Source organism: Bubalus bubalis, chromosome 2 (genome assembly GCF_019923935.1).
Source record: "Bubalus bubalis isolate 160015118507 breed Murrah chromosome 2, NDDB_SH_1, whole genome shotgun sequence".
Taxonomy (NCBI): Eukaryota; Metazoa; Chordata; class Mammalia; order Artiodactyla; family Bovidae; genus Bubalus; species Bubalus bubalis.
In genome coordinates this window covers 104948890-104961843 of record NC_059158.1, presented here as the reverse complement: position 1 = coordinate 104961843, position 12954 = coordinate 104948890, and the positions used below count along the sequence as shown (strand labels likewise).

General features: G+C 39.1%; 1 protein-coding gene across 1 annotated transcript in view; it reads right to left on the bottom strand.

The window, feature by feature from the left end:
- Positions 1–759: 759 nt before the first annotated feature.
- The window catches only part of GTDC1 (glycosyltransferase like domain containing 1), a 453460-nt gene continuing 441265 nt past the window's right edge, over positions 760–12954 (bottom strand). Inside the window, exon 10 of the mRNA XM_044935731.2 lies at positions 760–1463. Within this exon, the coding sequence (XP_044791666.1) occupies positions 1449–1463 (15 nt within the window). The 3' untranslated portion in view covers positions 760–1448. The remainder of the gene's footprint in view (positions 1464–12954) is intronic.

Sequence of the window (12954 nt, the reverse complement as noted above, 5' to 3'; positions counted from 1 at the left end):
GGAAGGGGTGAATTGTACAAGTTAGTGAATACTGGGAGTTAGGGAGGGCTTCCTGGATATCACTAGTGGTAAAGAACCTGCCTGCCAATGCAACAGATGTAAGAGATGTGGGTTCAATCTATGGGTTGGGAAAATCCCCTGGAGGAGAGCATGGCAACCCACTCCAGTATTCTTGCCAGGAGAATTCCATGGACAGAGGAGCCTGGTGGGCTGCAGTCCTTGGGGTCGCAAAGATTTGGACATGACTGAATTAGCACAGGGAGTCAGGGATCATTGGAGGCTAGCTTAGAAGGCTGTCTACCACAGGGGATGGTTGCTCAGTTAATAACAGGCATAAAGGACACTGGGGAAAAGTGGAAAGGAGAGTGTCAGCAGACAAGGTGGGAGAGGAATTTCTCGGGAAAAGGCTCACAATAAGTGATACATACACTGTCAGCAAACTAAGTTGAATCTGGGGGTCTCTAGCCCCCTTGGGAAAATGTATTAAGTCTCAGATCAAATCAGTATGTACCATGTCAAACCACTAACTTCTCATATTATGTATTATTGGGGAGAATCAAAATAGTTAAAATGGGTGACAATGGCAAAATAATGGGTAACAGAGAAACACAACCTCAGCCAAGAGGGAAAATATTCCATAACTAATATAAAAAAGGATTGTCATTCTTATTCTCTCAAAATGTGTATTTAACAATTAACATTGAGAAAGTGAAATTAATGACATTCAAAATACTCTGTATTAATCTGTATTTATTCTATATAAACATGCACCCATGCCATTTATTTGTCATTTGTCAAGCTTAAATTTTGAGTTTGTCTTGTCAAGACCGCACACTTCATGATTATTTAATGTTTGCCTTTATTTTGCACCTGCCACTCACTTTGATAGGACAGTTGGTTCAAGGTAAGGGTATATTGGAGTTTATAAAACAAAATAGAGAAAATACAGCTTACTGACTTATATGGGGAAGGAGGTTTATAATCATAACTAGGATTTTTATTATAATGACTCTTCTAGTAAGTTGAGTTAATCAGCTGAGTGTTTGCAAGGATGGGTTATGTACATGTTTCTATAATAACAAAAATGAACAGAGATATAGCAGATAAATTGTCTTAACAGGTTTTGCTTGGTTTTAGTGCAAAAACTCACTAATTAATGCAAGTGTTGCAATCATTTTTATGACATTCCCTGAAGATGGCACTTTAAGGGTTATGCCATATGCTGATTGACAGCAGCCATAATTCCATACAATGAGACTGTATCATATTGTTTGAAGTGAGGTGATATTCATCTCTTGAAACAGATCAAACATATCATTGCATCAAACAGTATTACAATATAATCACGCTGTATGTGGAGCCTGCCGAGGCTGATCATCATGTTGTACTCTTTTGCCGTGGACTTCTCTAATAGAACTTGCGACACACCACTGCATCCACACTTTCCTTTAAGAACTCAGAATCTACGAAAGAGAAAAATCTGCATAAAATCGTGGTTTGGTTATGCTGTGTGAGTGTTCATTTGTCGACTGCTTTAGAATTACAAATTTCCTTCCACAAAGATCGCCCTAAGTATACAAATAAAAACCTGGTAAGACCAAGATAAAAAGAGAAGATTCCAAACAGGGCAGAAAATAATTCAAATGCCTTTTATTTGTCTTCCATAAACAAGCAAACATGGAAGACATGTCTTTCGTAAAAAATACTTTTTAGTGTCAGAAATTTCCAATGGTGTTTTTTCCTAATGTACTGTTTTGCAAAGTCACTTACTTTATGTACTGACTTTGGGGCTATTGCAGCTGCAGGTGAAAATTATATTAGAACCTATTCTTCTAGTCATAGTTGCTGCTGATCTTGGAAAAGCAATGCTACGATGGGCAGAAATAAATGAGGGTGATTTGGCCTATTAGTGGCATTTTTAGTGGTATGAAATTCTATAACACAGTAGCTTTTAGACTGTGATATAATTTAGGAATTGCCCTTTAATTATCCATCCATCCATCTCTCCATCCATCCATTCAGTAACTTGTAAAAAAGCCATGGGGATACTTTGGGGATTATGTTCAGAATAGTTTACAAACAGGATGCTAGGATGGGAGCCATCGCCTATTCACACTGACATTCACTAAGAGATGCGTTACCGCTTCTGGTCCTCCAGTGCTGACCTGTGTAAATCTCTGCGATGTCGCCATCCTATCTGGACCTTATTAATTTGTCTGAGCCAGCCCTAGCCCTGACCTGTTAGGTTTAGTGTCCTTAGCCTTCTGGGCCTGCAGAAACTATATGGGTCTTTCAGAGAGGCACTGGGATGCAGGAGCACAGAGGCACTCTCTGATTGGTTACCCGAGCACTCACACTGCGACCTCTCTTCAACTGCTTCTGCACTGTGGTGTGCACAGGTGAGGCTAGAGGTTTCTGGAAGTCCCCCAAGATACAAAACCAGAGAGCTCTCTGTTCCCAGATTCTGCTAATCATGGGCATTTCTTCCAGATCAGGTGCAGGAAGAGCAGAGCAAAGACCCTTCTCAGAGACACCATCAGTCTTTAAGCTCTGTGCTTCCCTTCTGACCATTTTCTCCTTTTCTTCTCTTCTTTAACTATAGAAACTTCATTTAATATACAGTGAAAAACACTGACTTTTCATCTCTTTTCCCCAAATATTTGGTTTGTGATATTAATATCATGCTTTCAGATCTTTAGGGCACGTCTGATACACAAATGCCCAGAATTTTGAAATTCAAATCTGAGAACTGTCTTTTCCCCTCTCTTTTACACAACTGAAGTGACTTAGCAGCAGCAGCAAGAGCATCCATTGCTTCAGCAAGTAAGGAGCTTACTTAGTCTTACAGTCTTAGCAGCTGTTCAGTGGTGAAGAGTGGACACCTTTCCCTCTTTTCTCTCTTGCTTCTTTGTCTCCTACTTCATTAATTTTGTCGTTCGACCTTCCCCTCTCCCCTATTTTCTTAAGAGTTTAGTTGGCTGGGTTTTTTTCCCCCTAGCTTGTTGAATAGAATAGTTAGAATTGAGTTATATTATACATGGTTTTTTGTTTGTTTGTTTTTTGTTTTGTATTTTTTTGCTATTAGATACTTTAGATTTTAAAACAATCAAAAATTCTTTTTTTTTCCCCTCTAGCAAAAAAGCTAGACCTACAGTACAAATATGGACTTTCCATGTGGTGCTAGTGGTAAAGAACCCCCCTGAAATTGCAGGAGACATAAGAGACCCAGGTTCAATCTCTGGGTTGGGAAGACCCCTGGAGGAAGGAATGGCAACCCACTGCAGTATTCTTGCCTGGAGAATCCAATGGACAGAGGAGCCCTGCAGGCTACAATGGGTCTCAAAGAGTCAGACACAACTGAAACGACTTAGCATGCACAATACAAATAGCTTGTTTTTTCCTGAATACTTATAGACTGCTGACTAGATGGTGCATTAGCTCCAAACACTTCAATGTGTGTTTTCTACAAATAAGAGTGTCCTCCTACTGACCACAACACAACTAACAAAACCAGGGAATGAATTTTGATACACTCCTGCCCTTTGGTCCACAGACCACATTCCAGTTTGAATTGATGCAACAATAATGTTTGTAACCAAAGGATCCACTTCAGAAGCATACACCATATTACTTATCATGTCTCTTTAGTCTCTTAGACTGGAATATTCTTCAGTTTATGTTTGACTTTCAGTCCAGTATTGATATTTTAAAGAAGAGTTCAATTACTTTGTAGAATTACCCCCAGTTTAAGTTTGCCTGAAGTTTCCTCATGATTTGATTTAGATCACAGTATCACAGAAGTGATGCAGTGTTCCTCTCAAAGCATCAGACCAGGTCATGCATGGTTTCAATAGCTGATGTTCACTGTCCCCACTTGCTAAAAGTGATGTCCTCCAGGCTTTTCCACCATATACTTTCCCCCTTTTGTCAGGAGGTATTTTGAAAACATACCGAATCCTGTTCTTCATCAAATTTAAATCCTTTCATTCATTCATTTATGTTGGTATGGTCTCTTGGTCTTTTATTTTACTTAATATTGTAAATTCTACAAGTTATTATCACATTACTATCAGTATTTTTTAAAGTTTTTATTTTTTGGTGTGGACCATTTTATAAGTCTTTATTGAATTTTTTACAATATTGTTTCTGTTTTATGTTTTGTTTATTTGGCCATGAGGCATGTGGGATCTTAGCTCCCCAGCCAGGGACTGAACCTGCACCCCCGTGAAGTCTTAGCCACTGGACTGCCAGGGAAGTCCCTTCTATCAGTATTAATACTCCAGTTATGTCCAATGTGCCTAGCAGGAGCCCATTTAAACTGACCTTTAGGCTCTTTTGATATGTTTCCAATCATTTTTTTAAAACATATTTTTGGTTTATGGTAGAAGTTTCAGATCTTTGGTTTATGGTAGAAGTTCCAGATTTTTCTTGTAATTTTATTCCCCCTCAGTCCCAGAATCAGCCATTTCTCTAAAAATTCTTTTTCTTTTTTTACTGGAAAATAGTATTTGGAAGCCAAGACTCGAGTGCTGTGTATGTTCATTGTTATTGGAGTGTTGGTGCTTCCCAGCTCTATCAGAAGATAGAGCCAGGAAGTATACTTATGCGTGTACCATGTATCTACCTTGACATTTATTTCTATCTATAGAAATTGAAAACTGTCTCTCTATAAGTTATACATATGCTGAAAACCATGAGCTCGTCTTATACTTTCAGTCACATGTTGATTCTAGTTTTCTCCCTTTTCCATGTATGTAATCTTCTCTAATAATGAGAATACAAGCTTCCACAGTTCCTCAGATGTTGACTTATGTAATCAACCTCACTTTATGCAACCCATCTCCCATCCCTACTATGACTCTCTCCCACACACAGATGCCTCTTCCCCCTGCTTGGGCTCTGACTCCCGTGTGGATACCTTCTCACCCTGTTCAGGCTGATTCCTCAGGCTATTTTGCCTGCCACCCTTGACTGGCTATTCTCTTCATCTTGTTTAGACCCTTATATCCTCTTATCTTGCTCTGTCTCACCTAGTGGCTTTGTTGTTGTTTGTTGCGGCTTTAGAAATAAATTATTCAGGAAGGGGAAAGAGAAGCAGTCAAGTTTTTCCATGAAATGTTTTCATTATCCTTTTTAATCGAGAGTTGAGTTAGCAGAAAAATAAGAAGAATCCAAGGGCCAAAAGAAAAAAGGAACTAAGAACCCAAGTGGTGACTGCAAGAACTAACAAGGCAGTGTGGGAGCTGGGGTGGTGGTTATGGCTCAGAAACATAGCAGCTTTCATTTTCATACCCAGAAGGGCACAGGAAACAAGGACTTGGAAATTCTGCAGGGAGGTGGGGATAAATCCAGGATCATTTAAGGGCTTCCCCTTCCATAAAATGATAGAGAGGACATAATCTGCACACTAGCAAAAGAGACCACAAGGAAGCAAGCTATTGAGGCTATTGCTTCACGAAAAACCACTCCAAAATTCAGTGATTTAAAACAACAAGCATTTATTTCTCCCTCAAGGGTCTGTGAGCTATTATGATTCATTTTTAAAAACTCAATTTCAGGATTCAGCTCTGGACTCAAGCTGCAGGCTCAGTTGAATTCAGGTCTACTTCATATATGTCCATATGCTCCCCCATTGTGTTCTCACAGTGAATGATAGACAGCAAAGCAAAGGGGACATGCAACACCTGTTAAAACCTCAGCTCAGAGAGGCACTGTTACCTCTACCCAATCCTGTTGGTCAAAGCAAGTCACGTGGCCAAGCCTAACACCAGCGGGTTGGGGACAGTACTCTGCCTCCTCTAGTGGGAGACGATGCCAAGTCAATGAAAAAGGACATACATATATACTGTATAACCCCCAAAACAGGGAGGAATTGGGAACAATAACTCAATGTACCATATGTACCATGAACACTATGTACACAAATTTTATTATGTTTACCTGCAAAAGATTATTTGAATATATTTATTAATACCAAAAAACCCTCCACTTTCTTCTGTATTGAGTAAAGCTTCATAGTCAGAGCCCAAAGTATCTTCTGAATTATTTTTGGTCACCAACCATTACATCCCTCAAGCCACCAGTCCTTTATATAACCAGGGCTCAGGACTTTGACCTCTTTAACTCTTGTGTGAGTTTTAGGCATACAAAAGAAAGACCAGGGTTCTATTTGCACTTCCAATTTGGTTAAACTCAGAATGTACCCCCCAAACATTTCTATCATTGGAAATTCAAAACTTTTCATAACAATCCACAGGAAGTTTTGTTTTGTTTGGGGTTTTTTCCTTACTGCTTATTTATTTAAAAAATTGTATTGAGGTAGCACTAGTTTATAAGTTTCATGTATGCTACCTTATATTTTTACTTTTGTACACACTGCAATGTGCTCACCACCAACAATTGGTTTCCATCTCTCACTATACAGTTAATCCTCTTTATCCAACTCACCCTTCACCCAACTCTTACCCTCTGGTAAGAACCACTACTCTGTTCTCTGCAGCTACCTATTTATTTTTGTTTGACTTGTTCATTTATTTTTGTTTATTTTTTATATTCCATATATGAGTGGTATCATCTGGTATTTGTCTCTCTTTGTCTGACTTATTTCACTTAGTGTAATACTCTGAAGGTCCATTCATGTTGTCACAAATGGCAAGAATTCATCTTTTTTTAATGACTGAGTGGTATTCCATTGTGTATACGTGTATATATATTTATATATATAAAACATTATAACATCTTCTTTATCCATTCTTCCATTGACGGGATTAGGTTGTTTCTATACCCTGGCTGTTGTAAACAATGCCACGATGAACACAGAAGTACCTATGTGTTTTTTAATTAAGGGCTTCCCTGATGGCTTAGCAGTAAAGAATCCACCTGCAATGCAGGAGACGCAGGAAATGCAGGTTGGATCTCTGGGTGGGGAAGATCCCTTGGAGGAGGAAATGGTAACCTGCTCCAATATTCTCACCTGGACAACCCCATGGACACAGAAGCCTGCTGCTGCTGCTGCTAAGTTGCTTCAGTCGTGTCCGACTCTGTGCGACACCAGAGATGGCAGCCCACCAGGCTCCCCCGTCTCTGGGATTCTCCAGGTAAGAACACTGGAGTGGGTTGCCATTTCCTTCTCCAATGCAGGAAAGTGAAAAGTGAAAGTGAAGTCGCTGAGTCTTGTCCGACTCTTAGCGACCCCATGGACTGCAGCCCACCAGGCTTCTCCCTCCATGGGATTTTTCAGTCAAGAGTACTGGAGTGGGGTGCCATTGCCTTCTCCGCACAGAAGCCTGGTGGGCCACAATTCAAAGGATTACAAAGAGTTGGACACAACTGAGTGACTGAGCACACATATACATATGTTTTTGAATTAGGTTTTTTTTTTTTAATTCTTTGGTAAATACCCAGAAGTGAGACAGCTGGATTATATGGTAGTTTTAATCTTAATTTTTTGAGGAATCTTTATACTGTTCTCCATAGTCTTCCTCTGTCCATGGGATTTTCCAGGTAAGAATAATAGAGCCGTTTCCATTTCCTCCTCTAGGGGATCTTCCTGAGCCAGGGATTGAACCCATGTCTCTTGTGTCTCCTGCATTGGCAGGCAGATTCTTCACCACTGTGCCACCTGGGAAACTTTTTTCTGCCCAGCCAACAAGGTTCATTGCAAAGCTACTTGGAGTGTAAACCTCTGAACAACTCTTTGAAAAGACAATTAGATACCTTAAATTGTCTTAAATTTAGAAAGAATTCAATCCTGTATGTAAATACCCGAGAGGACATTTGATAACGAGAGGCACTGTTACCCGGAGATGCAGTGTCACTCTGCTCAGTAGCTGGGAAGTTTCCTATACCACGGATTGAAACAGTTATCCCTGAAAGAGTTATCCCTTTGTAACATGGGAGCAGTCATCTGAAATTACGTCTTGCTCGGTTCTCCTCCATCCCCCAGAAGTGCAGGAAAGTGACTCAGGTAGGGGGGAAAGTGACATTTTTACCAGGATCTGACTTGGATGCTAGACATGATTGATTCTTTCCTCTCAGGCTGTAACAATCCTGTGAAATACGATGAGTCATCTTTCCCACCACACAGAGATAGCCTTTTACAGAGAAAACAATCCGGAGGAGGACCTTAAGACAAAAAGAATGAGAAAGAGAAAGATAGACACACAGACCGAGCCAGATCCCAGAGAGTGGCGCCCGAGCCAGGGGTCTCATAATGCCCAAGATCATCTCCTAAAACTTTTCCACACAGAAGCCAAATTTTATGCCTCATTAATGTGAGGTGATATCTGTCGCATGTAATCAAATAGAACGCTAGATATTACAAAACAATAACCCACACGAGGAACACCATGGTTACAAAAATACATGAGACTGCAGCAACCACAAATAATTTCAGAATAACTCAAGCTCTTCATTTGTTTTTTTAACATGATGAAGGAAACAGAGAACCTTAAAAATCCCCCTTTGCCTCCCCCATCCAGCGATTCACACGCGGCAGCTGCTTCTGCTCCTTTACATCTGTCTTCAAATTCCAGTCTCAAGTCAAGATAACCTCCTCCCCCAAAGTTAACCTTCTGAACTTTTGTTCTCTCTTCCTTTCCTCCCTCTTCTCATGCCTAAAGCTCAGAAGAACTTGTCTGTCAAAGCAGGACTCTCCAAGCTGAACTCACCTCAGAGCACAAGAAAACATGTTAGCAAATGAGGGAAAATGGGGAATGTCCATGTGTGCCTCATTTTTGTCCCATTGCTCCCCTTTAAAAATGTAATAAAATGAAAAAAATACATGCATTTATTTTTAAGGTTACATAAATGTGGTTTAACATTTGCTTTTCTTTGCTAATGCAATGCCTTCCACATACATATTAAATACCTCATAGCACATTAAAAAAAAAAAAAGAAATTAATGACTAGGTGAATTACTGAATGAACAAGAAAGGAATGTATGAATAAATGTAAAAATACAACATTAGGGATTGGGGGAAATTATTACTAAGAAATTAAAGTCACAGTCAATAAATGCTTGACACCTAGAAGACTAAAAAATACATTTCTAAAACCCAACTCATTCTTTCACATGCATAAAAACAGAACAAGAAAGAAAAAATGAATTTTGAAAGTAGAAGCAAGTCATGTGTGTGTGTGTGTGTGTGTATAGAAAGCTATCTACAATTTAAATAATCCCAGTGGTAGCTGTAACCAAGTGTATTAATTAGAATTCTTTGCAAGCCACGGCAGAGAAGGCAATGGCAACCCACTCCGGTTCTTTTGCCTAGAAAATCCCATGGACGGAGGAGCCTGGTAGGCTGCAGTCCATGGCCTCACTAAGATTGGACAGGACTTCACTTTCACTTTCACTTTCACGCATTGGAGAAGGAAATGGCAACCCACTCCAGTGTTCTTGCTTGGAGAATCCCAGGGATGGGGGAGCCTGGTGGGCTGCCGTCTATGGGGTTGCACAGAGACAGACATGACTGAAGCAACTTAGCAGCAGCAGCAGCAAGCCACAGAGAACAAATCTGAATAAATAAGACATAAATGTATTTATTGGGAGAAGTATTTTTTACCCACCCAACCTCCATCTCCTTCCTCTTATCTTTGTAAAATATCCCCTGTTTTGTTTGTGTGTCTATTTATCCCTCGCTCATTATGGCTCAGGGTTAGATCCTAACTGAACAGAAGTCATTTCCATCCCTGAAACCAGTTTATGCATATATGACACTGTGAGATGTGTGGGGAATTCTTCTAATGGGTTTCTGAGAAAAGCTTTCCTTAATTGCAGAAAGAGACCCAGGTAAGAAAAAAAATCCCTTCTCCCATGTCTGGAAAGAGGGATGTGGAGATGATGTGATGACTAGATTTCTGTAGCTTTTTTGTGAACATAAGAGGGACAGCCAATGAGAAGCTTACCTATCAAGATGAAAGAGTGGGATGATAAAAGACACTCTACATCCACAATTCTTGCTCCCAAAATGGTAATTTTCTCAGAGCAACTCACTTGAGCCAGGTTTTTCTATTATTCTGCAACTGACAAAATCCCAGGGATAGAGAATCATATTAAAGGGAGGCTGGACATTGGCTTGGGATTGGTTGGAGCCCCAGAAGCTATGGAGGTTAGGAAGCAGAACCCAACAAGAGCTACCTTTTGGTGAAAACAGCCAGGTTGGGTTTGTACTAGGTCAGATGGACTAGAATTCCAGCATTGTCTTTTTGTTCCTCTATTCAAGACAACATCCAATTCCCACGCCTGATTATATTCAGTAAGAAAGAATCAACTCCTCAAACAGGATTTTAGATTCCAAGAGAAGGTTAGGTAGATGTTGAGCAGCCAAAAATGTCAAGTGTCTACAACATCAACAAATTAAAACTTCTTGTATTATGGGTTTTCTTATTTTTTTTTAGTATTCATTCTCAGGGGCTTCCATTTCTCCTAATCATTTTCTGTCCTTATTTCCTGCTTCCATATCATTCTACACATCTTTATTTTAAATCACACCTCTGCGCTGTTACTCCTGTCTGCCTTGTCTATGCCTTCATTCCCCAAATGTGGAAATAAATCAAATCAGTTCTTTGTCTCAAAATTTCAGTGGAGTTTTGAAGTTACAGATGGAGATTACATTGGTGTATAAGCTGAGAACCGAGTGTAATATACCCCTCTACAAAATAAAAAAAAAATTATAATCAACTATATCCCACCATGAGGAATTTGTTGCTGGATATGTTATCTTTAGGTTCTAGTGTATGCCTATCTTAAGACTATATTCTTTTCCTCTCTACCATTTTTTTTCAATTTCCCCAAGTTCCTTTAATTTCATAAACAGAATATGTCTCCATCTTGTACTCAAAATCAAGCTTGTAGTCTCTATATATATATCCAAGAGCTCATTAAACAGCTTTTCAATGGTTTATCTACCTCATATTTGTATCCTTTAAAACACAAAGCACTGGGATGGCCTTGGAATTAGTTTTTCATTTATAGAATACAAATTTTAGGAAGTGTTTCTCTCCTTACTAATCTCTGTAAGCAGAAAGGGAGTAATTTAAAGATTTCTCCTTCTCAATTGCACAGAAAAACCTGCAGAGAGGAGCTGGTTTTGTTTTTTATCCTTTTCTTTTTTTTCTTCCCCATCCTTCTTCAACTTCTTCTCCTTTTCTGTCTTCTCTCCACCCAATACAAGTACTGTCATTTTAACTTATTCTTATGCCCACAATTTAAATGAAGAACAAAGTATGAAATCCAGCCTAAAGGAAAAGGGGAAACGGCACCTTATCATATGACCACTAGTCACAACTCTGCAATGTACTAGCAGTATGATTTTGAGATGCTTCTTCTGAAGTTTGGAACTAAAGCTATGGTTTACCTATATCATAAGGATATTAGCAAGACTAAATGAGATGATGGATGAAAAAGTGCATCCTCAACTATCAAGAACTACCCAAATGTAACAGAATGAATACCAGATGGTGGATTACATCACAGAAAGCCCATGAGAACAAAGCTGCTGACTATGTGTGAGAGAAGGACTTCCTAGGTGGTGCCAGTGGTAAAGAATCTGCCTGCCAATGCAGGAGACATAAGAGACTCAGTTTGACCCTTGGGTCTGGAAAATCCCCTGGAGAAGGGCATGGCAACCCACTCCAGTATTCTTGCCTGGAGAATCCCATGGACAGAGGAGCCTGCTGGGCTACAAGTCCATTGAGTCACACAGAGGTGGAGACCACTGAAGCGACTTAGCACACAACACACATGTGATAAAAGGCAGGAGCTCAATCAAAGAGCAAAGAACCCCAGGACTGAGACTTTGGGGTGCCAAGATCAGAGTGAGGCCAAAAACAAGATTTGACTCGAGATGAAGAGCTACTAGAATCCTTTTTTTCTTTTACACAAACAGATTTGATCTCTGAGGTTGCTTCAGGTCCAAACTTAAAAGAAATCTCACTCTGCTCTTTCTCCTTTAAGGTTGAAGGAGCAAAGAGTTAATTACCTTGTTATATTCATCTCTCTTCCAAACTTTCCACATGGGCTTTTTTCTTAATTAGCCATCATATGAAACTAGAAGAATATTTATTATTTATTGTGTGTATTAAATTTTATGTCTTTTCTTCTTAATTTCTAAAATGGGTGAATTTACTACTTTTCATATTTTTCTCCTAAAAAAGCAATGTTTTTGGTTGTTGTTATTGTTGCTTTTATTGTTTGTTTAGTTGTAGTCCTCTTGTGACTTTTCTTTGGGTCAGTAATTCTTCATAAGGACAAAATTCTTTTCTTCATAAATGAGAAAAAGCTTCTGGTGTATTTTAGATTAATTGGAAGACGCAAATATTTTCCTATACGTTTTTCTTATTCGTAATGCTTTTCTTTTTATCATTTACCCAATTTATATATGATACCTATAAATGTCCACTGAGTATTGATTAAGTTACATGGCTTAAATTCAAGGCTCTGTAGTAACTTATTAAAGTATATTTTATAAAGTGATTTTGGTCATCAAGATAATATTACTATACAACGACTCATGTGCATATGTGGTTCATTGCCATGGTACTAAGTCAGCTCTAAAGGGAACATGAAATACACACCTACATGCCAATTTCAGAATCAATTATATATCTGTTGCAATTCATTAGACTTAGGGATTCCAAATGGTTTATACACTTCAAGACTTGCTTAACTGGTTAAGAATATAACTGCTAGCCAAGGTACTCAGGAGTAAAGTGTGTCTCAATAATTCCTCCATTTAAAATCTTCTTTATTTTTACCCCTACAGTAGGTAACATATAATAATACATTATACATAGTCTTGTTTATTTTGTGTAGGTAAAATGCTTTGAAAGCTTCGTCCCCACCTCCTTGTGTGGATATGATTGTTTAATGTAAGTTTTTCTTCAGAATGTTATGCTCGAAGGAATTCCCTGGTGGTTCAGTGTTTAGGAATCTGTGCTCTCATTGCCAAGGGC